This window comes from Patagioenas fasciata, chromosome 2 (genome assembly GCF_037038585.1).
Source record: "Patagioenas fasciata isolate bPatFas1 chromosome 2, bPatFas1.hap1, whole genome shotgun sequence".
Taxonomy (NCBI): Eukaryota; Metazoa; Chordata; class Aves; order Columbiformes; family Columbidae; genus Patagioenas; species Patagioenas fasciata.
The window spans coordinates 26,463,311-26,488,910 of record NC_092521.1 but is presented as its reverse complement, the minus strand read 5'-3'; the positions used below and the strand labels follow the sequence as shown (position 1 = coordinate 26,488,910).

Here is a 25,600-nt window from a genome sequence, read left to right as displayed (position 1 = left end):
CCGCAGACCGCTGGGCTCCTTCCCCTGGTGCTTTCTCACTTGCAAAGTGCAGACGTGCCAGAAAAACAGTATTCACAAAAGAAAAAAAAAAAAAAAAAAGTGGGGTGTTTGGTTGGTTGGTTTGTTTTATTTTGTTTTGTTTTAATGAGACAGGCTTGGCCCTTCCTGCTTTCTGTCCTGTCAGGAGGATGGAGCCAGGCTCTTCTCCATGACAACCGATGATAGGACAAGGGGCAATGGGTACAAACTGGAACGCAGGAGGTTCCACCTAAATATGAGAAGAAACTTCTCAGTGAGGGTGATAGAGCACTGGAACAGGCTGCCCAGGGAGGTTGTGGAGTCTCCTTCTCTGGAGACATTCAAAACCCGCCTGGACACATCCCTGTGTAACCTCATCCAGGTGTTCCCGCTCCAGCAGGGGGACTGGACTAGATGATCTTGTGAGGTCTCTTCCAAACCCTAGCATTCTGTGACTCTCCTCCTGCGGGACTTCTCCCGGAGCAGCCAGCTCGGAAACGGGACGGCTCGGGCCCTGACGACCCTCCGGCCGCCGAAGGGAACAGAGGTGTGTGGCCTCATGACTCCGCCAGCCTCCTCAGCCCGTCACGAAGCCGCCCGCCTTTCCCCAGGCCTGCGGGGCGGGGGCGGGGGCGGGGGCGGGGCGGGCGGTGCCCATGGAAACCGAGCGCACGCGGAGCGCCGCCCTCCTTCTCGCCGGGCCGCCGCCGCCGCCATGATGCTGCTGGGCCGCGGGCTGGACGCCAGGTAACGGAACGGTGAAGGGCGAAGGAGGCCCCGGTCTGCCGCCGCTTCGTTGCTTGTTGCGGGTTCCTGCCCGTCCCCGAAGGGCTGCTCCGGGGACTGGCGGTGCGGGGGCTGGCTGCGTGGCCTGGCCTCGCCGGGCAGAGGGGGAGGCCGTGTTCCAGTCAGGGTACCGGGGAGTGGCGTGGGGGTCTGGGGCGATGCGGGCCCGGTCCCCCTTAAGGCAGCTAAGCGCCCTAGGGGTGGGTGATCCGCCTCCTTTCTTCCGGTAGAGGCCGCAAAACTTTTCTAGTTTAACGGGCTATGCAGAGGTGAAGTAAAGACTTGGCGATTTAATTGGGCCTCTCAGTGACAATTTTGTGGCTGCCTCTAAGCGGTCACAAATAATTAGGAGGGCAGAAAATAAAACCTTTTCACACCCCCATCTAAGGAAATGTAGTGTTTCATGTCCCAAAATTCATTGTATGGGAGTACTGTGAGATCAAAATTGTAAAGTGGGTGAGGGAACATGCTTGAGGCTTCTCCCCGGGAGAGGAACACTTTCTGACATGAAGGCCTTACAATAAAATAGGAAAGATGTACCTTTTTTGGAGATTTTACCACATAGTATTAATTTTGCAAAACAACTGGGCTGCATCAAAAGAACTGTGACTGGCAGGTCGAGGGAGGTGATTCTGTCCCTAAACTCTGCTCTTGTTTGGCTCTGGGGCCCCCAATGTAAGAAAGACATGGACCTGTTGGAGCGACTCCAGAGGAGGCCGTAAAGATGATCAGGGGGCTGGAACAGCTCTGCTTGAAGACAGGCTGAGAGAGTGGGGGTTGTTCAGCCTGGAGAAGAGAAAGCTCTGGGAGCCACCTTCCAGTACCTAACAGGGATCTACAAGGAAGCTGGAGACTTTTGACAAAGGCATGTAGTGATAGGACAAAGGGTAATGGCTTTATACTGAAAGAAAGTAGATTTAGATTATATATGAGGAAGAAATTCTTCACCATAAGGGTGGTGAGACACTGCAATGGGCTGTCCAGAGAAGCTGTGGATGACCCATCCCTGAAAGTGTTCAAGCCAGGTTGGATGGGGCTTTGAGCCACCTGGTCTAGTGGAAAGTGTCCCTGCCCACGCCAGAGGGTTTGGGACCAAATGATCTTTAAGGTCCCTTCCAACCCAAACCATTCTATGAGTCTGATACTTAATGAGACCCTTACTTTCCCACTCACTGGGTGAAACCTTTCCTGTTCAAATGGTTCGATACTCAAGCATGCCCTGGAGGACTGAATAACTTGGAATGCTTTTTCTTTGAGCAAAATCTCTCTTCAACAGTCTTCCAGACTGCTTGCCATGAAGCAACACAACTGGGATTTTGCCAGTAGAAGATCTTTGTCCTGAAATATTTTTCCTGAAGAGGTCTTGAAGAAAGGTGTTCTTCATATGAATTGACTGCATTGTTGTTTGGTCTTAAAGTATTAAATTTCTTCTTTTTTTTTTTTTTTCTGATTTTCATGTGTTATGATATTAAGTAAATATTTAACTATTGGTCAGCATTTGGACTTGAGATAGCTTAAGGATATCAGGGAAGTTTTCATTTCAGTCCCTCACCAAAACAATGGTATGAGTGAATTCTATTGCTAAGAATTCCAGCACTTCACATGAATCACTTCATGTAGACCATGGAGACTTCTTAGGACCCAGTATCTGGCAGTTACTATTAGTTAAATTATCCTGTAGTGGATTCAGTCAGATCAACAACAACTGACATGAATTCACTGACACTGATTTGGTTTCAGAGCGTTAATATCACTGAAGTGTAACTAAAGCAAAACCATCAAATTATGTAGGAACCGGAAAGCAAAATATCAAATGATATATGTAATTAACATTCAGAATGACTTATCTAGATCATTAATAAATAAACATACAGGCATTTGGTTCAAATAAAAATGAATTAAATTAATATGATATTTAAAAATAATTTGTTGCTGTGATGAATGTCCTTTCTGCATGTTTTAAGGTTTCACCTCTGTATTTGTGTCCATTCACTTTTCTTCTCTAATTCTCAGGGATATTTATCCTCTGTAATGCTGACCAGGAGCAGTTTGGTACCTGTTCACAATTTAAAGATCATTTAATACCTTCACAGATTTGCCCTCTGCAACCTATTTTCTTCAACCATTAACTTGTCTGTTGAGATTGCAGACTCCTGTAGGAAGCTGTATGACCTGATCTTGTTTGGACCAGCAGGTGTTCCTATGTTGGTAATTAATACCAGCAGTAATAGTGAGCTTTTGCTTAACCACAGGAGGAAAACTTCCAAGCCAATTTTTGTGATTTGGATTTTCCTCTACTGAATCTTTGAGTATAAATCCTGGGTTTTTTTGTTTGTTATTCATTAATAAGTAAGCACATGTTACATCAGACTATTAAAACATTCTATTTTTACAAATAGATTTCTGTTTTGCACTGAAGCAAGATGTCCAAATAATGTATAAATTATTAATAGTAAAATTATATAGATTTTCTTCTGTGTATGTTGTAAACACTTGTCCTCTTCTTATTTTCCACTTCTTTATCTTTGCTATCCAGGGACAATCAGACTAGACAAATACAAGATGCTGTTTCAAATGTGGAAAAACATTTTGGTGAATTGTGCCAAATATTTGCTGGATATGTACGTAAAACTGCCAGACTACGAGACAAAGCAGATCTTCTAGTGAATGAAATATATGCATATGCAGCCACAGAGACACCAAACTTAAAAGTTGGACTGAAAAACTTTGCAGATGAATTTTCCAGACTTCAGGATTATCGCCAGGCAGAGGTACAAAATTAAAGCTGTACATGTTGTGTTTGCCATCTGAACTTTTCAGTTACTTATCTGTGACTAAAAGGGAAAAGATACACTCTGCAATCACAAGAGCAACATAGGAGAAAACACGTTTAAATATATTAGTGGCAGAGCAGTGTAGGCTGTCAAAACATTAGTCATTTACTCTGGTAGCTTTAGTGAAACTTCTGATTAGTCCTGTTGAAGTCAGCAAAACTATCCATATGAGCACACACAACTTGAGACAGAGCAAATCTTTTGTTGGTCTTAGACTTTAGAGGATGACTTATGGTTAATAAAGTGTTTTTTCAGTTTTGTAACTTCAGTTGTCTAGCAGCAGCTGAGGTAAAATCATTTTCCTTTTGCTGAGTCTGCTACCAGAAGTATGGAACAGAATACTAACTGGAATCCTTCACTGGGCACTGACATCTTCTCCGAGTTGCTCTCAGGGACCACTGTAGATGGTGTATGTCTGTAGTTCAATACTTGAAGTACAAACTTGATTTGGACCACGTGTGAGAATTATAGTCACATTTTTGCTAGATCAGTGAGAGTGTAAAGAAAAGTGTTTATGCCACTTATGTGGAGGGGCAGTCAAACTGTAACTTATGATCCAGAATTACAAATGCTGAGATTTAAGAAAAAATAAATTTTCTCATGTATTCAAACTAGTTTTTGGAGTACACATATTACAGTATATGGAGTACATAGCTTTCAGTAGGGCTTAGAATATTTCCATTTATAGTTTTGAAAAGCTAAGAACCACTATAATTTTAAAAAGAGACTGAAGTAGTTGACATTCTTGATATTTTCAGATAGGCCTTTTTTTTAAGAAAAAAACCAGCATTGCAAGGCATCTTTCTATATTAATGAAGTATTTAAAAAAAAAAAAAAAAGAAAGAAAAAAAAAAAAAAACAAACCACAAACTAAAACCTGCCTGGATGCCTTCCTGTTAACATCATCAAGATGTTCCTGCTCCGGTGGGGGGATTGGACTAGATGATCTTTCAAGGTCCCTTCCAATCCCTAACATTCTGTGATTCTGTGGAAAAATAAACCTTTTAATGAAGTTAATCTATGAAGTATCCAGTCTACTAAGTAGAAAGTTTGAAAAACAAGAAATACGCATGGATCTTTAACAAAGTCTTTAGGGACAGATTTTTAAGAAATCATAAGAAATCCAAGAGTGTGTATAGTGCAATTTTTTTTTTTTTTTTTTTTCCTCCCCATAAACTCTTAAGCACCTGGTTCCAGCTGAGCCACACATAGGTTCTTATGCTTCAATTGATGTAATAGCAATTTATCCCTCTGCTAATAGGGTAAATTTATATTACGGTCAAAGATGTATGTGGAGTGGGACTACATAATCTCTGTCAGTTTTCACCTTTAAACTATGAATCTGTAATATCGAGGTACCTATGTAACAACGTGAGTTTTTCTTCTTTCAATTTTTAAGTCTGACATTTGGCCTACGTCTACCTACCCTGCCTGACCCCAAACCAGCACTGCCCCACCACTGCCCTTTGAAGGAGAAAAGGTGGAAGAAGCAAAGGAAAAGAAAAGCTTTTAGCCTTTAAATCAAGTTCTCCTTTGCTCATTAAATCCAAATATATAATCTCAGCTGTATTTCCTTTGAGCATCAGGTTATATATATTGACAATGAGGGCAACAGAAAATTAGCTTATAAGGGTTGTCAATTTCTGCTCTCCAGCTGCAGTGCTAGATACATAAATGCTGAGGTGTGAGGTACTTTCACAACATGTGGAAGGGTAAGCAAGCAAGGTGGGCAGGTTATTTGATAATGTCCTTATCATGTGCTTCATTTAGAGCCTTACTGCCCTGTTCCATCTATTCTACTGGTAGTATAAGTGAAATTGTTTGATGGTGCACTGTTAGAGTGTAGTAAAGGAGAAATATTTGCTCGATTGGCATAGATTTTGCCTGACTGGTGACTGCCAGTTTAGAGGGGAGTGTATGCGCCTGCAGTGTATGTAGAGGTGTGCACTTTGTCCTAATTTGGACATAACAGTGATGGGCCAGATAACTCGCTGGCTTATGCTGGGGCCACTCAGGCAGCATTGTCAATTTTAACAAGCAGGCAGGTTTTATCCTATTGCCTGTCTGACCATATGTAGCTGTTTTTCTAACTAGGAGAGGTGAAACAAAAATTTAGATTCGCTCAGTCTGTGAGAGCATTCATGCATTTTACAAAACCTGTTGTTAGTATTTTTAATATTTTCAGTATCTATGATGCTGTTTTCGTTATTTTAAAGAAGAGAAGTGTTGCATTTCATACAGTATATTTGATAGCAAAGATGGCTTAGTCCATAATCTATCAACAAGCGTAGAGCAAATACACTGATCTTTAGATAGAAAGCTACATATCTCCAAGATGGAGTTTTTGATATGTTTAGTACTCAGTTGTTAGAATTTTTGTGTTTTATTTATCCTGATCTATTGCCAATGAAGAAAAAGGAATTCCACTAGAAATCAGCTTGAGCTCTTCAAAACACGAGTGATTTTCTGGTTAATTTAATTGACTCTGTTTTTTGCAGTAATTTTAAAACGTCCATCCAACTATATTTTCAGCTTATATGGACTAAATTCCTAATAAGATGAGTCACAAGTAAATGAATTGTTTCCTATTTCTGCATACCATAGACGTGGCTGATTTTAGTGACCTTATGATTTCTTTTGTAGGTTGACAGGCTTGAAGCAAAGGTTGTTGAACCTCTGAAAAGTTATGGGACCATCGTGAAACTTAAAAGGGTAGGTTAAATATCTGTTTTCTCAGGAGTTTCAATTTGGTGTTCTGACCACACAGTTGAAAACTTCTGCTTTACAGGGGGAAGTGGTTTTGATTTTTCATATTATAATTAGCAGTCTACTTAAATTAAGTAGTAATTCATCTGAATTGAAGCTGTATGTATGTTGCAGGAAAAAGATTTGATGTGAAGACAAGGATATTCAGACTCTTGGAGCACAAGCAAATGCTAAAAAAATGCATTGTGAATAGCATTAAACTTCCTGGATAGTGCAAATTCATGAAGTTTTTCTTCAAAAATAATGTCATTCTTGTTATTATTACTACTATTGTTATTGTTGTTATTATTCAGAGTTCCAAAAGGTGAATTACATGTAATGCATTTGGCTCTTAAGTCATCTATATGCTGCCTTTAACAGCTTTTCTAACTTAGAATTGTGTTCTACATTGAAATTCGTAATGTAGGAGATATTTTTTGAAGCTGCTAAATAGGTAGTGTCCTGAACCCCTCTCCATTCTGCAGTTATCAGGATGACCTGAAGATACACAAAAAATTGAGGTCGCTTCATTCACTATATTCGGGAAACAGTGTATATAGGTGTTTGAAATATTCCCACAAAATATTGGTAAATTTCTTTCCTCCGGGAGGGATAAGCTTGAGCAAATAAATTTTAACAAGCAAATATTAGTTTATAGGATGAAGGTAGTTCTTCATAATACTTGGATATTACACAGAAGATACCTTCATCCTGTAAATTCAATCCGTAATTTATGTATATATCTGTATCATAATCTCTATAAATCAAAAGGTAAAATGATGATATTTTACATACAAAAATCTTAAAGTGTGTTCATCGTGGTTAATTTGAGCACATTGTGGCACTGCATCTCAAACTACCATTTTTCATATGTTCTTGTATCTTTTCAATATGGTGAAGAATGGAGTACAGTGTTTGGAAATTACTGCACAGCTATCTCACATGGTTGGTAGAGAAACAATTAAGAAGGAAATGCCCCCTGCACTTGAGTGTGGTAGTCCTTAGCAGAGTTGTAGACTATAGAGCCTGTATCCTAGAACTTGATATCTTAACAGTCACTCTGAAACACAGTTTGTGAGACCTACAACTGAGTATCGTATAGGTCATAAACGTTGAGAGCGGACGAAAAGTTTCATGTGGGTCTGGCAATAGAGTTGCTGAGACACAGAGCACTACAGCAGTGCTTAGGGCTTCAGAAGCATTGAAGGTGCTGCCTTGAGTTGCATGGCCACTGACAGCAAGAAAATGCTGAGAACAGAAGCAACTGAAGCCAGCTCATCCCTTGCAAGAGTGAATGGCATTTCCTGTTGTCTTTGCCTTTCAGAAAGCCAGAAACCATTACATGTTTATCTGAGCTACAGTGAAGGGGTACAAGAGCATTGTTAAACTGTAGACGTGATTAACTATTTTATCAACGTGCCTTTGAACCAAGAGACTTCCCTAAAGATGTAGGCCATTACATTATTTTATTTCTTTACCCCTGCCCATTACCATAAACCTTGGTTAAAACTTCAACTGTCTGATCTTCAGTTATCATCCCTAAACACTGGGACATTTTTAGTGAAAAAGGAAGTTTTGTCACTCATGTAAAACTAGCACAGGGTGCTAGTTGTAGGAGCGCCTTACCTGTAACTACATTAGCTGATCGAATAAAACCAGGGTGAATATGTCATTATAGTACTTTTTATAATGGGGATATTCTCACTGGTACTTACTGGATCTGTTCCAGGGTGTACACGAACTATTTTAGTGCTCTTTCTAAAAGGAACTGTTGCTATTTCTGTGGGGTAAGACATCAATGTCCTGTGATAGTAAATGTTTTAAAGAGACCTGGGTCAATCAGGATCGTGTCGTCCTTTAACTGCTAATGCAATACAATTTTTCATTCACATGTCCTGGTTTACTATGCTGAGTAGCTCTCTGAGGCAGGATTTGGCAGCTTCAGTGGATGCTACTATAGTATTCTTGTCCTGTAATTCAGCTTAAATATAGGATTTTAGGATTTCTTTCTGTTTCATTGTTCTATGTATAAATCTTCACTTTTTCTGCTTTTTGGCAACTCTGTTCCTAGTTCCTTTCCTTCATATAAAACAGGACATCATAAAACCAAGGTGATCCACCTGCAGAAGAAAGGATTGGTTTGCTTTAATAACTTCAGTGACTAAAGCAGGTAACAGTACAGTGATGAGTATCTGCCAGCTCATTGTCTGGTAGATGGACTGTAGCTGTACTTCTGTATGGTTTGAAATTAGATGGCTGGCCAGGGTTCTTACATGTGAGTTGAATTCATAAGTTTAAAGCCAGTGGGACTATGAATAATGTTAGATTCTCTGTACCTGTCCTTTATCTCACTGGCTGTTACATTCCTTTCCAATTTTCCTTGGGTGTAATTAAAGCATATTTTCCAAAGACATATAAAATCTTGGTCTGAAGACACAAGTATGGCTGCTTGTGGTAATTAATGGTTACTTGACATTTGTGCTGGTTTGTTTCAAAGAAAGACTTCACCTAATCTTGTTATATGTTCCATTGAGATTGAAGAGCTCTGTGATGCTCTGCTTCTTTCTGGATTAACATATTTAGATGCTAGGAAAACCAATTTTTCTTTCTTTTCAGTTAGCTGATAATGTAGACCTTAATACTTTCACCATAATGACATTTTCCTCAGCTTTTGAGTATTTTTAAATGTTTTTTTATGCACCCTTTTCAGTTTTTCAACATCCTAGACAAAATATGTATGTGACTGTGCCCTGTCATTGTACATCCAAAACTTGTCTATAACTTCACCGCTATAGCTACAGTAGCACCGAATGTTTGTCAGAGAAGTAAGTTTGATAGCTGTTGTTGCTACAGGTAACAGAGGTAGAAGACAGAACAGTGCAGTCCCTGAATTTTATAATGGTAATTTTAGAGGTTACCTTAGCATTCTCAAGTATACTTTGCATGAAAGTCAGAAACCTTCTAGCCACAGCGCTAAATCTGACTGGCTGTTTTAAACAGGCCTAGAAAGTCAGTGCTGTTAACAGGGCCCTGTCATTAAATAACATTAAACATGCAGCTGTGACCATTGGATACAAAATTGCTTTGTTCTATGGCAAAAAGAAAGGTTTTTCTTTTCTCTACCTTTAATTTAAAATTTTAAATGTAAAGCAATATTTTTTTCTATTATTGCTTTTCTTGCATTAGCATGGTTTTCATAAGGGAGATAGTCCTTTCCAGCAGTCTTTCAGATGGCATTAAAGGTGGTGTAAATTCCCTTTTGAAAGAACAGCAGCAAATTAGTTTTAGTGGGCTAAAGATGCATGATTTTTTATTATCAGAACCCAGCCCTGTGTCCCAAAAGATGAAGAAAAATGACAGTCACATCCACAAGACATACAAACCGACAGTAAGGACAGAAACAAGGAAGAAACTGTGTCTTGATCCTGACCTTATATACAGACTCATTGAAGAAACACAGCACTCTGAAAGTTGGCACACTTATGCTTGTCAGTGGCAACTGGTCACAGGATCACAGAACTTTTTGGAACAGACACGTTCTTGGTTTCATGTCTTTCTGTGTGGATGTCAGAATTCTGAAATCTGGGGAAAGAGCACAGACAGCGTCCTGAGATTACAGTTTTTAATAGCTGGTCTTTTTAGAGGAAATGATGGTTTTAAATGCATGCCCTCCTCCCACCTCAGATTTTGTTAGACTGATTCTTTTGGGCTGCCTTCCCACTTGTTCTAAGATACTGCTTCTTTAAATTAGAGCCATCAAAATGAATGTCATTTCCCACACCAGGGTCAATGGAGTGATAAATATCTGACTGACAATTTTAGATTCTATTTATGCCAGACTATTTGCAAAACACAGTTTTATAGCATGAACAAGAATTTCGGAGTGGTATGTTGTCTTGGTTTTGGCTGGGATAGAGTTAATTTTCTTCCTAGTAGCTGGTACAGTGCTGTGTTTTGGATTTTGTATGAGAATAATATTGATAACACACTGATGTTTTAGTTGTTGTTAAGCAGTCAAGGACTTCTCAGCTTCTCACACAGTGCCAGGCACACAAGAAGCTGGGAGGGGCACAGCTGGCGCAGCTGACCCAAACTGGCCAAAGGGATATTCCACACCACATGACATCATGCTCAGTATATATTTTGGGGGAAGCTGGCCAGGGAAACGGCTACACGGGAACTGGCCAGGAATTGGCTGACGGGTGGTGAGCAATTGCATTGTGCATCACTTTTAAAATATATTATTTTATTCTTGTTGTTGTTGTTATTATTTTCCCTTTCTTTCCTATTAACTGTCTTTATCTTAACACTCAAGGTTTATATTTTTTCTGGTTCTCTCCACCATCTCACTTGGGGGGGGTGGTGTGAACAAACAGCTGTGAGTGATGTTTAGCTGCCAGCTGGGTTAAACCACAGCACATGTAAACATTGTTAAATTGTCTCAGATCTTCCTTGAAGTACATCCTACTTCTCCTTTGTAAAGGAGGAGCAAAAATATTTATCAACAGCTTCTGCCTTTTCTAGATAAGTAAGTTTCATCATCACCACCTACATCATCACTAGGATGTATTTTGTTCCAACACCTTACTAACTGCCTATGTAACTATGCAGTTTAACCCTCTCAGCCATGGATTTTCTATAACACCTTAAGCTCTGTGTAGCAGTTTCACGTTCCTCATAACTTCTGATTGGTATTGACTGCAGCCTGTTTTCGTTTTCTTTTTCTTACTGATTTATTTCATGCCACTTTTTATTTCTAAATGCCACCTTTATTTCATTGCTGACCCTGGAATGGGCCTGTCTTTTTACTGCTTTTGGAAATCTCAGGTTTTGACTGTCTACAGCACTTTTCATGAAAAGCTGTAAATATATTTTTCTGGTTTTCCCCACATTTTAGATTATAGTGTGTGCTACAGAAGGCTGTGCAAGGTGCTAAACTCTCTTGATCCCATTTGACTTCTGTTTCAGGGGATCATTTAACAGGATAAGATCAGTAAAATCTGGTTTTGTTTAAAACAGAAGTCTTGTTCATGTTTTCTAGGCAATGCATGTATGAAAAGTGTATTTTGTGTTATCCTAGCTCTATTTCAAACATGTCTAAAACATTTTACTTCCAGGATGATCTTAAAGCTACTTTAACAGCAAAGAACCGAGAAGCTAAGCAATTATCTCAACTGGAAAAGACACGTCAGCGGAATCCATCAGATCGACACATTATTGTATCCTATATTTCTAGTGGTTATAAGAAATACTTTTAAAATGTCTGAGGAATTAAACTATTGTGTTTAGAAAGTAATAAGAGAAGACTGCTTTTTAGAGGGATTGTTTCCTGTGTTGATGCTGAATATTTCTTAAAATTTAAGATGAATTCCAGTTTATAATAGCTGCTTTGTTACTCACTGTCTTTTTGACTGAAAGGAAATTCTGAAGTATTTGATATGCAAGAGAGAGAGATTGCGTGTAGGAATTTGGAGGCTTTTGAAAATCAGTGTGATCAGTCAACTCCTTTTTTACTTCCATGATTTCTTTTATTGTTTTTCTCCCTGACATTTTGGTTGTTGTGCTTCCTTGTACCTCGATGGGGTAGGAGTTTTCATCCAGCTATGAGGTGAAGTGTGAAAGGAAGAGCTGTTATTCTGTTAGTAGAATATTTAACCAGACTCCTCTTCCTTTCAGAAGACCAGTGACCTTCCCCAGTATACTGTTCCATATCACAGACAGAAAAATTAAACCTCCACAGAATTTCTATTAAAAACTCATTGAAGTTTCAAATTCAGAAGCAATCAGAATATAGGAAATGCCAAAACAAAGGGGATCAAGGCAATCCTATTTCAGTCCCTTTATGCCTGTTTATTATGATATAGCATTTAAGTTCATGATGATGTGCTGGGTTTTTTTTTCCTTTACACTCCAGCACTGGACTTGGGGTGAAGCAGCCCTATTCTTTGTGTGGATTACATCAACTTCATTTCAGGTTATTAGGATCTTTCTAGTGGTTGGTGCATGGGACTGCAGAAAGCAAAAATGATTCTGACAGTCAAATGCCACCTAGGAGAATCACCTTTTACTTTTGTCTCTGCCAAAGAATTCCCACGTAAAAGTAATCAAATCAGTTAAAGCAAGTTATGACTAATTAGAGTTCCTCATGTAATGAAGATACTCAGATGTCAGCCCGTAGGGTTAGAACTTGAGCTGTAATGCAGAGTTCTCTTGCTTTAGAATTAAGGGAGTGAATGCGAACAGTAAGGTATTCTCCCCAAAGGTAGACTGGTCCCAGTTTTCTCCCTCTTGCGCTAATTCCCAGTTAATTTCATGGGTATATGGCTGGCATCTAGCTTGTTTCTTCTTGTCTCTTTGCTAAGCTATTCCCAAAAATCCTTCTGTGGGTTTGCTTCTTGTAACACCTGTGTTTTCTATACTTAAGACTTTGCCTGGAGAGTTATTATAATAAAGCTCAGTACAGTCTGGTTTTGCATATGGCCAAAGGCAACAAATGCTACATATTTGCACAAAATACATAAAAAGTATTGGGAGCAGGACTATGTTCATTTACTTTTCAGGATGTATGCATGTCAGCTTTTAGGTCAGAGAAAGGCTTCACCAAGTTAGTTAGTGTAGCTGATGGGCTCCAGCAGTGGTTCTTGTATTCATGAGCAACAGTTATGTTTCAGCAGCTAACAGCTTTGGCCACAGAAAGCAGCAGACCTGTACTCACTCCCAGGTTTCAAGTCCATCTTATAAAATGTAGGGGTAGTACAGCTTTAAAAGAAAACCTTACCAGTTTTTTTTTTTTTTAATATAAAAATGCCTCTTTTTTTTTTTTTTTGTTTAATTTTAATAAATAAATAACCAAACCCTCAGCCCAAGACAAACAACTGTCCTGAAATATTTTGGCCTGGATACTTGAATTCTAGTAAAACTACAACAAACTCTATGTCTTACAGCAGGAAGCTTCAGACAACATAATAGCACCCTCCAAGTATACAGAAGTTTTGAAATATCTGAAGTAAATACTCCACAATATATTAAAAGAAGTGAAAACATTTATGAACATTGATTGTTATTTTGCAATTTTTCCTTGACTAATATTTCCAGTCACAGGTGAGTGTTCCAGAAGAGAAAATACCAAACTGCTGTTTTGCAAACTATGCAGGTCCTGCAAGTTTAGACATTTCACTCTACAACAAACAACATTCCTTTCCCAAAGCATCTGCGCACAAGATCTGGCCAGTCTATTTAAGATGGATTGAGAAGATACATTTGATTATTGTAGAAATAACATGCTGTATTTGTATGGGTAATGGCTGCTTATGTATAACAGCAGCCTTCCTTTACAGAAAGTGACTGATTGTGATAATTGAGAATGCGCAAAATGTCTTTTCTTACTCTGTTTCCTCTGTTTTGGGCAAAGTCAAGACAGGGAGGTGAACATGTGATCTTATGTACTACTAAAGATCATGAGCCATTTTGTTTGCTCAGTAATGGCAGAATTATGTCTATGACTTCAAACCATTTTTGTAAGGAGAGTGTTTGACACTGATAATCCTGTAACATAAGGTTACCAGATTTCAATCAAACAGAAAGAATTAACAGAGGATGCCTTATTCCTTAGGGTTCCATATACCTATAACACTAAAAACTAGATCATGGCAACTGGGCCTGTGGTGTTTATTTCCATTTTTGGAAAAAAAAGAAATGTTCCTCTCATGTTGCAGTGTTGTAGAAATTGAAGAATCCTACGTCTTGATCATAGGATAAAATTACTTTTTCCATATACCATTTCCAAATCCCAGGACAGAATAGATTCCTGATTATACTCACTGACAAAGCCTGTAAGTAAATACTGGTCAAACATTATAGACTAGCCAAGACAGTAATGTATGGAAAATAAAATAAGTTTAGACACAAATTTTGCAGGCTTCAAGTGCAAGCTCTTACATCTTTACGTCATTATTTTGTAACAGTACACAGTTCTCAGACTTTACTTAACCAGAATATCTTCCATATCTTTATTTAAATGGTAGTGTGCATTTTTATATAGTTCATAGCTGTATCTAATTAAAATACGTATCTAAAATGCTTTTTGTAGTAACAAAATAAGACAAACTCTGCATTTATGCAGTAAGGATTGGTTTGTGTGTCCCCTTCCCTGTGCCTTGCTCAAGGTGTTTTTTATGAAGTATTTTAATAATATAAAAATACTAAAAATATTAAATACCTGAAATGCTTTTGGATCTAAAAATGATATTAACTGTAGCCTGCTGATGAAGCTGCTGCTCTGTTGTCTATTTAAATAATTCATAAAAACTTATTTAGATGAGATTCAGTACATGACACTGGAAAAGATTTATTCTAGACCCAACTCGTTGATTTGCACTTGAAAATAAAGGGTCATCCTTTCCACTCATCCACCACTCTGGCCTGTGCACTCCTGCCCCCTCCTTTACACCAGCTTAAAAAAACACTTAACTTCTATGAGGGGTAAACCCTTGTGCTGTGTTAATTCCCTGAACTTAGTCACTGTGTCATCAGCGGAGCATCAGGGCCGGCTCAGTGGAATGACCAGATGATTATTACAGAAAATGGATTAGGGCAGCAGGACTTTCCTGACTGCCTGCAGGTAGTAATTTTTCATGTTTCAGATCAAAGTTACAGTGGTGTAGAAGGCATCTTTATTTGTTTATTAAGCTACAAACAAATTTACAAATACAGTAATTCAGATGTGCAGTATTTTGAAAACCCAGACTGAAATGTTTTCATGGCAATTAGAGCAAATACCTTTGTATCAAATACAGAACTAATTTCACCTCTGTGTTACTTTACCAGGCTGAAAGTGAATTGCAGAGAGCTTCGCTGGATGCAACTCGAACAACTCGGCAATTGGAGGAAACCATTGATAATTTTGAGAAACAGAAAATAAAGGACATAAAAGTATGTGTTCTCATACTTAAGTATATGACATCACATTTCATCTTGCATAATAAAATTACTATAGTTACTCTTTGGCAAGATTAGCAACATTTAGTATTAACTTAGGCCTACATAAATATACGTCTTGTGGTACTAATGAGTATTTAATAATCCAAATATCATTAACTTTGAAGTTAAAAAATCCGTTCATTATTCTTACAATTTTATCGAATTCAGAATTATCCTGTATCTGATTAATGTCTGCACTTTCCAATAGTTGCTGTATTCTGCTTCACTGGTAGCTGCATGTGTCAGTGGAACAATATATGTGGATTAATATCAGCAAAATTAATAAAAATAGTGATAAGAATATATTTATCCATGCTGAAATTTGTGTATGTTACTGCAGTTAAAAAGTTCTATTGATGCAGAAAGCATGAAATGTTCAGTGACTGCAAGTAATCAAAGCTTTAATTTCTCCCTTAATGTCAAACATTAAGTGGCTTAAGTCCCAAAGACTATAGTGAAAAACACTTGCATTATGTGATGTCAAATTTAATTATAAAATTGCTGAATGAGATACTTTTTATTGAAAAAAAAAAAGGCAAACTACATAGGAAAGAATGAAAGATAGTTGAAAAATCCAACCAAACCAACCAGCACTTGATGTTAGAGTAGTATGGAAGAGTTGTGTGAGTTCTGAAGATGTCATCATTAAGTGTCTTTTCATATACAAATAATATTACATGAACTATATAATTATTTGTAAATTATGTGTAGGATTTACAGATAATCTATCCCCAGTTAAAAAATATTTCCATTAATAAAGCAAAAATCTACTGACTACATCTCGCATATACCTATCAGGGAATATCAAGTGAGTTTTCAGCATGACATTTTATTTATTCCTAATGAGCCTCCTCTTCACTTTTCAAGCATTTACATAGAATTTAGTATGAAATGACAACTCCATAAGTGACAGCCCAGCCAGCATTTATGTTTGATTTCTAAAATTCAAGTCTGACTACTTAAAAGTACAAGGTATCGTGCAGTTAATTGTATCATATAAATACCATGTACAGAATTTAGTAATTTCTTGTATTTCAAGTGGAAATGTACTTTATTGTATTAAGAAAACTTTTGTTTTCATTTGCTTGTAGAACATATTTTCTGAATTTATAACTATTGAAATGTTATTCCATGGGAAAGCTTTAGAGATATATACTGCTGCCTACCAAAATATCCAGAATATTGATGAAAATGAAGATTTAGAGGTAAGAGTGATTAAGATTTGCTTTTCAATTTACCTACTACTGAAAAAGAGTTTTCACACTTTGCGGCTATACATATCCAGGCAGAAAATGCAACTCATCAGGTTCCCGAAACAAACATCTTGTGTACCAAACCCTTTTTTGCACTTTTGCAGCAAGAGCGTGCAGGTTTAAAAACTCAGAGATTTTAAAAACTGAGGAGAATTGCAGTGGCAATCTCATCTTTCCCACTAAATACAGATGAGAGACTTTTCCTAAATTAACTGTCATTTATAGTTCCTAAAGAAAACCTCTGCAGTGAATCTTGTACAAAGATGCACAGTAAGAGAGAATGTTACATTGCTCTGCTAAGATGTTCTAAAGATTAATTACTTCATTAAAAATCTCTCTTTGTTCTGAGTTTTGTTTGCTTGTTTTCATATTTCAGTCATTTTTTTATTAACACTGTTCAAGAATTAAGAGACATTTGTTATCAAATTGCTTTTTTTTGCCTTTTGGCACTTACAGCTTCAAGCACACCCTTTCTGTTCTCTTCGAGTTACATTCTCTCTTTCCCAGGACATGTTTTTCAGTCCTTTATTCATTCTTGCAGTTCTTCTGGATGTTTGGCCTGCAAACTTTGTGCCATGGAAATGTATGTTTTGTATATATGTTCAGCTTGTCAAGAAAGTTAGATGATTTTCAGTCTTCTTTTGCAAATCTTATCAGTCGTAATTTTATATTCTTCATGGCAAAGCTCAGGACCAAGGATGGCAGTATTCAGTCAGCACAAGACACATAAAACCATGATTCTTCAGTGACAGTCACATTTCAGACTACTTGGTACTTTTACTTCATCTAAATGACGCCATAGCAATTTTGTACAATTCGAGTTTCACAATTAAAACGTCGTGTGGCAGCAACTAAAAAATACCATTTAAGCAAATATTTACCTTTCACGACCAAATTTCTGATTTCATTTTAAATTTCCTGCTAATTGGACAATACTTACTTTCCATAAATATATTGACTGACCATACTACCATCTTCCTTGACTTTATTAATAAAGTCTTGCACAAATAGCTTGATTATTTTTAGTATCATCTGTTTGCCTTATTATTTACTTTTTTTGGCTATTGGAAATAACTTTTAAATGTAATGGATATTATAGTCTCCACTGTATTCTAAGTGTTTTCCCAATTTTTTATTGAGCTGCACATCTCCAGAATGTTTCAGATGAAATTTCTCTGATGCAGCTGTGACTGGCAGCAAGGATTTGCTTGTGAAGGGGCTAAGAGTTCATCTTGCCAAGAAACAGAGAGCCTGAAGGGAGTTGGCTGTGGTTCATATCTCTAGGCTAGCCTGAAACGCAGCTACATACGTTGGTGGGAAACCATTGCAATTTTCCACTTGCAAATCCCCTCAGATCTCTGAAGAACGTTTATTTTGATCACATAAGTGTGTTGATATGTCTCAGGTTGAGCAAGGATGTTGTTTCAGCTAAAAGTGGTCAATGGCACCCAAGTTGCAATTTTCTTCATTTGAGCAGGTTTTTCGGAGCTCACTGTATCCACCAGACTATCAGTCTCGCTTAGACATAGTTCGTGCAAATTCGAAATCGCCCCTGCAAAGTACTGGCTCCTTAAAATCTTCATTGAGGACAATACAGGTAAGACAAATTAAATGCTAGGTCACTGTAGTACAAGAATGTCTTAAGTAGAACCTTTGCTAATGTACATAAATCTACTATCTTTACTCAGTTCAGGACAGTTAGAAAGGTTGAGACTTCCAAGAGTGTAAAGATCATACTAAGCTTTTAATAATGCAGCTTCTAAATATAATTTTCATTTGAGGATGTCATGGTTTAAGCCCAGCTGGCAAATAAGCACCACGCAGCCACTCACTTGCGCAACCCTGGTGGGATTGGGGGCAGAATCTGAAGGGTAAAAGTGAGAAAATTTGTGGGTTGAGAGGAAGGCAGTTTAGTTAAAGCAAAAGCTGCACACACAAGCAAAGCAAAACAAGGGATTCATTCACTGCTTCCCCATGGTCAGCCAGGTGTTCAGGAAAGCTGGGCTCCATCACACATAACAGTTACCTGGGATGGCAAATGTCATCACTGCAAACATCGCCTCCTTCCTCCTCCTTCCCCTAGCTTTATAAACTGAGCATGATGTCATATGGTGTGGAATACTGTCCCAGCTGTGCCCCCTCCCATCTCCTTGTGCACCGCCAGCCCACTCACTGGTGGGGTGGTGTGAGGAGTAGAAAAGGTCTTGATGCTGTGCAAGCCCTGCTCAGCAGTAACTGAAACATCCCTGAGTTATCAACACTGTTTCCAGCACAAATCCAAAACATGGCCCCATACCAGCTACTGTGGAGAAAATTAACTGTATTGTAGCCAAAACCAGCACAGGGGAAACAACAAAATCAGCAGGCAAGGAAAAGGATGATAATAAGTGAAACAGATGGAGAAAGTGCTACTACCTTGTGCAAAAATCTTTGACATGTTTGCAGCAATAAACTTGCAGACATTGCAAATGGCTAAATTTTATATTTTTTTAATTGAAGCCCTAATCCTGTAAGATGACTCTTACCAGTGTTTCAGTTAAAGACACAGATGGCCACATTTAAATGTAGTCATCTCACTTTTCTTCTTTGGATAGAATCATGCAGATATTGTCTAATACTAGAAAAGTTTTCTTGACTTTGTACACACCACTACCCCTTCTCTGCTTTCAACACAGAAAGGATCAGTTACAGTTGAGTTATTCTGTTGTTGAAAGTTTAAGTTGTGCCATCTGAAAAAATAAAAGAACCCAGTGATTCAGTGCATGGAGACCACCCTTGACTTTGAATAAGTTTCCTGTCCCCTCCTTCAAACAAGGAATTTTCAGTTGAAGCTACTTCAGAAAATGTTTACCCATTCATTTCTTTTGAAGACCAGAGGAAACTGTCAAAAATATGTTGCCATCTTCCTTGAGAACTTCCTGCAGTGCTGTAAAACTGTACCGAGGGTATAGAAGCATCTGTAATTACTTTGAGGTACCACAGATAGCTATGTTTTGGACTCTCTAAGAAAAACAAAATAACCCCAGCCCTGAAAGGATGTGCACTGTGATTTCTCTCAGAGATGGAGTGGAACTCAATTTTTTACTAACTTGCAAGTTTACCTTATTCTTCTCCTAGACTTCTATTTTAGCTATAACTTCAGATGTTCATGTTCTCATAACCTCTCACTGGAATACTTGAAAAGAACAGGAAGTTACCTAGACCTAGAGGAAACTGCAGTATATTTCAATATAATGTCATCTTACTGGGCTATGCAGAGGAGGATCACATGGCAGGAAAAAGGGGTGAAACACCTTAAAAATGCAGTCACTGCACGGCACTAAAGAAGAGGCAGGCACCCTGTTCTGCACATCCCCACATTGCCTTTCCTAATTCTGCACATAGCATGATGCATCAGGATCGGTAGCCTGAATTGCACCAAGGGCTCTAATCTCTGGAACCCACCAAACATCTCATTAGCAAAAAATGCTGCATTCAGAAAAATCTCCAGGTGTCTTGTTTTACCTTTCTGTGTATCTTTCACTCTGAAAGTTTTCACGAGTTTGGTTTATGCTACATAATAATTTACTGACCATAATGCAGTACTCTGGAATTTTCAGTTTAACACAGTATAAATAATATCGGAAGCAGTTCACAGAATCAGACTAAAACTATGGGGGGAGGAGGGGCAAGCACTAACCTGTAGGTGGGGGCAGGGTGGAAAGTCACTGCATATCAGACGAGATAAACTGTACTGGCAACACCAGACTTGTCTTTCAGAGGATTTAGCATATACCATCCTTCAATTTATTTCTGGTTCTGTGGAGTACCTTTTTGTATTATTTTCATATTAAAAATCTGAAGTACTTCCAGAGCTTGATTCATTTTTCACAAAGAGCTACTTCCTTTTAAAGTTCGGGTGCCTTAACATTTATGTCCTATCACTTTGTCAAGCAACGTGATAATCTAAGTGTGTCCTGCTACTCCTGGAGCGAGTGTTCTGGAAGAAGTACAATATGCTAAATTATCAAAAACAGGAATTTGCAAAGACCACTGATATTTTTGTATCCATCTTAATGCTTCTGTCCCTCAAGTCTTTTCCCCCTCAACTTTCATTTTTTTTTCAGCTCGCACTCACACTAGCTGAAGCAATTGAGATTCTACTTTTTCCATCCTACCTGCCAGACTTCATTTAGCAGACAGTACTATAAAACCATGAGGAAAGGAACAATGGGCAATCTTGTTAGAAAGAACTAATGTCCCAAGCTGCACTGACAGTACAACAACTTGTATTTTTTCTTCATTTCTGTGCAATTAATATGATCCAGAGACAAAACTTCTATGCACTAGGAAAGCAGTTTTTTGTAGATGGCTCTCCACTAGGAGAAAACTTCTTCAGGGATGCAGGGCTTTTTTTAAATATTACTGCAGACAGTTCTTAGTTTTGTTCAAGTTCTGGAAAGGCTATTTAAGTTTTCACATCAACCTTTTGTAAATTGCTTCATTTTGCATTTGGCAGTTTATTTTCAGCGTTTCATTTTACAGATTCAGGTTGGTTATGCTATATTTTAGACAGAACTACAGTATAACTTCACTACACAAGTTTTATCCACATGCATTTAATATAGCCAACTGTTTTGCACCTGCCCCTTAAGACAGCAAAGTATCTTCTTAACCATGGTTGAAAATGTCTGCATCCAGGTGTTCCAACACTGCTTGCTGTCTAAGACATGGGGAGAGAATGACCACATACGTTCTGTAGTAGCACATGCAGTGAACTATGCAGCTTAACAGCTTAAGCAAGGACCATCATCACCCATATGCAAACTTAAAATAATTCATTTTCACATAGTCGTTTATGATGAGCAACAAATTATCAGATTCCATTAATTTTTTATCCAATTATTTTTTGAGCATTAAATAATGTAAAAAAAAAAAAAAGTACTGGTATGTTCTAGCTTTATGGCAAAACATCGGTTTAAACTGCCTAATTTCCTTTCTCACTGTCCTCACTCTGATCCAGTTTGGTTCTTAGGTGCTTACCACCACCTCATTGCCACAAGTGATAAGATTTAATTTACTATGATGTAGTTAATTACCCCATGGTCAGAGGTATTTCAGTAGTGAGCAGAAAAAAGCCTTAAAGCCAAAATAGCACTTCTTATTTCAGGAAAGGGGAAGTTTTTATTTATAAATAAGATTGAAGTTCTACACAAGAATTTCCGATGCTCCTGTCTAGCAAAAAAAAAAAAAACTTGGAAAATTAGTCTAGCCGTTGAAATGAAACTACTTTAACAGGCTCAATCTGCAGCACTCCTTAATCCCCAATTACAAATCAGTGTCATTGTCATTTTCTTCTTTCACAGAACGAAAGATTGCTTTTCAGGCATTTAGACTCAAGTTAAGCCAGCTTCATCCAATGATTAACTCAATTTTCTGTTATGTTCAGATATTTGTAAGCAAGCGTTTGCTTCAAGCTAAATTACGTACTTTGTGAGCATCAACAAAACTAAGGATTTTTCTGCTTTCATTACTTCAATGATTGCAGTTTGCTTTATGCACACACAAAAAACTTTTGTTACATACATAGTTCTATGAATTTTGAAATCTCAGAAGTCAATTTAATAACCAGCATTTAAGGACTTTTAAAATAGGGGGTTGTGGTGTTTTTTTTTTTTTTAAAAAAAAGAGGGCAAGTTTTGTCTTCGTTACTGAGTTTTATTATATTACTGCATGTAAGAAAACTCAGAAAATACAACCAAAATTAGAGCTACAGATGCCCTTGGAGAACTGCTGAACCTAGTATCATTTTTCAAAAGCATTCCAGATGACTTGGATAACTATCTTTGAGTTTAATATTCCTTTTCTTATGTGGGGAGAAAAATACATATATTCTACTTCAAATTATAAATGTTGCATCTTCTGAGAAGAACTTTTCTTCAATAGCAATTAGATTGAGCACTCATTAGAAAAAAGCATAGATGGCAGAATCTGCCAGATGAGATGAAAGCTTGGCATCTGGCACTTGTTTTTAACATTTGATGAACAAAAGAGGCATTCAGTATCATTCTGAAGGGCAAGTGCTGATAAGGAGGGAAAGAAGTTCATATATGAATTGAGACTCCTCTGTTAAAGTTCTCAGGACTACATGGATTTTTTTAGTTTTTAAAAATCATTACTGTATTTGTACTCCATGCCATATATCATTCTGTTAGCACATTAACAGAACTTGAGGGGTTAAGGAATAAAGAACTTCCTCCCTATCCCTGAACAAAATGCCTACAAGTGCTTAAACTGGAAATGCCAAGGGGAATAGTTTTTCTTTCAGGAGAACAAACACTTGATTTGCTTTCATTGGATTTTTGTTTTATCAGATTTCCAGCAGTAGGCTAAGAAAAGATGAAGAAGAAGAGGAAGAAGAGGAAGAGGAAGAAGAGGAGGAAGAGGAGGAGGAATTAGATGCTGCTAAGGAAGTGAGATAACAAAACTGTTTTAATAGGTTTTTTTGGTTGTTTATTTGGGGAAAAAAAATACTTCCCTTTACAGAAAAGCTTTTGCGTGTTAATCAAAAACTTCACTGAAGCTGAATTTTTAAAACTCCAACAGCAGCGAGAATTCGCACTAATACAGTGGTGCCAGAAATAAACAACCAGTTCCAAAGAATGGAACAGAATGTGCTGAAAATGGACAATTTCAGTAGCTAGAAAATGAAATACTTAAACAGAATCCTGTATTTTATTTGCGTAGATGTTATATTGCAGTCATGTTTGCTTAAACTTACATGATGAACAGTGTCCAAAAACTATACTGACAAGCGGTTATGAACATAAGGGTTTGCTTGTTACTTTGCCAATACATTACCTTATTCTCTAGCTACACACCTCTTGGATTTAATAAGTCCTCTAGCTATACCTATCATAATTGGTTTTATACATCTGAAAGTAACTGCAGTACTCACCAAACTGATTACAGCAACAATCCTGTTACATTTCATTACCCACCTTGGATGGCAGAAGGCAGGGTGAGGTGTATTGTTTTCTCATTCTTGCTTTCCTCTGGCTTGACTACGGTGACTTTTGATTTCTTTACCCATATAGAATGAACATGAACAAATATGGACCTAGTCCAGTATCTACTCTTAATGCTGCTTTGCTTTTAAATAAAAGTGCCTTCATAATAAAACTAGTTGATATTTTATACAGCTTACATTTATTATATTAGTTGACATGCTATATATAGTTTGAGCTTCATGTGTTTAACTGGTTGATTCAGTTACCAATTCTATCAGACATACACCAAAATGTGTACTTTCTTGTAACTTCTTATTCTGTTTGGAGATGGTGGTTATGCACATTCATTTCTGAATGGCATACAATTGTCTCCTAGAAAGCTGGTTCCATAGTTTATCTCCAGCTTTAGTATCTCCTAAATGTAGAAAGAACACACGTATAAATCTAGAATTTAAACTTGTAACTGGGAAGACAATCAAGTTATAACCAAATATTCCTTCAGTTAAGGAAATAAACCAGAGAGTGCATTTTTAATATTGATGCTGCCTTTATCCACTGAAGCAAAATATTCCAATGCGTACCTGTTTTTGAAGGTGAAAAAACAGATTCTGCCAAAAATTAATGTCAGGAAAATATAAGTGAAACTGTAACAATATAGGGTTCTGTTTTACAAACCAGAATTACATACTATTGATACTGAACTACTGTTGACGAGGAGTAGAATACTAATGACCAAAATTTTAAAACTATCTAGGTAACTAATTCCCCTCTATTTCAGTGAGTAGGGCACTTCAATAAATATTTGTATCACAACATCAGAATTACAATGATCACCACTTTACCATTTCATATTCAGTGAAGGCATGTAATCCAAAACAGATGGTTAACTTCATGACTACACCAGGTTTTCATATAATACAGATATATGCAAATAGCAATTATTTCTGTACTATGCCTTGAAAAAGGAATTCTGAATAAAAAATGAAGCAGTGCTTAGATTAGTTCCCACTAAAAGATTAGTAGCTAGGATACAGAATTTTTTTTATCCTCAGCAACTTCAAATTCCTTTTCTCCTCTTCTGCCTCACAAAAAAGTTAACTTTAGGAATTACAAAAATAGAAAAATACAGTGTTGGGCAACTTTGTCCTGCATATATGATGTCATAAGTTTACATGTTGGACAAAAATTGTGACCTCAAATCTACAGATGAAAAAGTCACCAATTTATGTATTTTAAAACCAGAAGAACTCAGGATGTAGCTGCAGAATTAAATATTACCTATGGACACTTTTGCAAAGATTTTTGTCATGGCATCAAGTGCTGACAATACTCCATTTGTTCCTATGTATTTTGACCACGGCCATGTAGATGATGCAGGCTTGTATATTCTTGCTAAGGATATTTTGCCACTCCACTGAGCATGCTGGCCCATCCCTTTGGGACAAGGGATATTTTTTTTGTACTCACCAGATTGTCATATGTTACGGATTTCTTGAGTACCTCAAGCTTTTTCTGTACATGTCTCTTTCAAGTCATAACTTCTGGATTATGGTAGCAAAAGCAACTTCAGAGTAAGCCTAACTAAGGAAACTAGCTATATTCTTTATCAGCATCACAAACTGCAGCATGTCCTTTGTTATTCTTTTATTATGTGGATGGTACTTTAAAAGGAAGAGCAATAATTCAAGCCAAGTAATCACAGACTGTCTCTGATGTGTCCTGAAAGTACAGTGCCTCCAAACCATTAAACACCTAATTTTGAAACCCTTATTATCAGGGAATGCTGTCACCACACCATGCACCTGTACTACCTACTCAGGCAGAACCAGAATATAATACCTATATATGTGCATACACATTCCAATTGGGAAAAACAAACAAACAAAAAAAACCACACAAACACACACATACTTTTTGGCCTATCAATCAGACATTTCATAGAGTAGCCTAGTCATAAACTCTAATCTGTCTTTAAATTAAAGACAAACCAGCTATA

The 25,600-nt window shown here is 37.5% G+C and overlaps 1 protein-coding gene across 1 annotated transcript; it reads left to right on the top strand.

Moving 5' to 3' along the window:
• The first annotated feature begins 661 nt into the window (after positions 1-661).
• On the top strand, positions 662-23,779 carry CIBAR1 (CBY1 interacting BAR domain containing 1). The gene is made up of 9 exons (XM_065831107.2): positions 662-765; positions 3,341-3,575; positions 6,282-6,350; positions 11,501-11,602; positions 13,479-13,484; positions 15,210-15,314; positions 16,454-16,567; positions 18,093-18,212; positions 22,969-23,779. The coding sequence occupies exons 1-9, from the start codon at positions 734-736 to the stop codon at positions 23,074-23,076; spliced, it is 891 nt and encodes a 296-aa protein (XP_065687179.1). The 5' UTR covers positions 662-733; the 3' UTR covers positions 23,077-23,779.
• Positions 23,780-25,600: the final 1,821 nt, after the last annotated feature.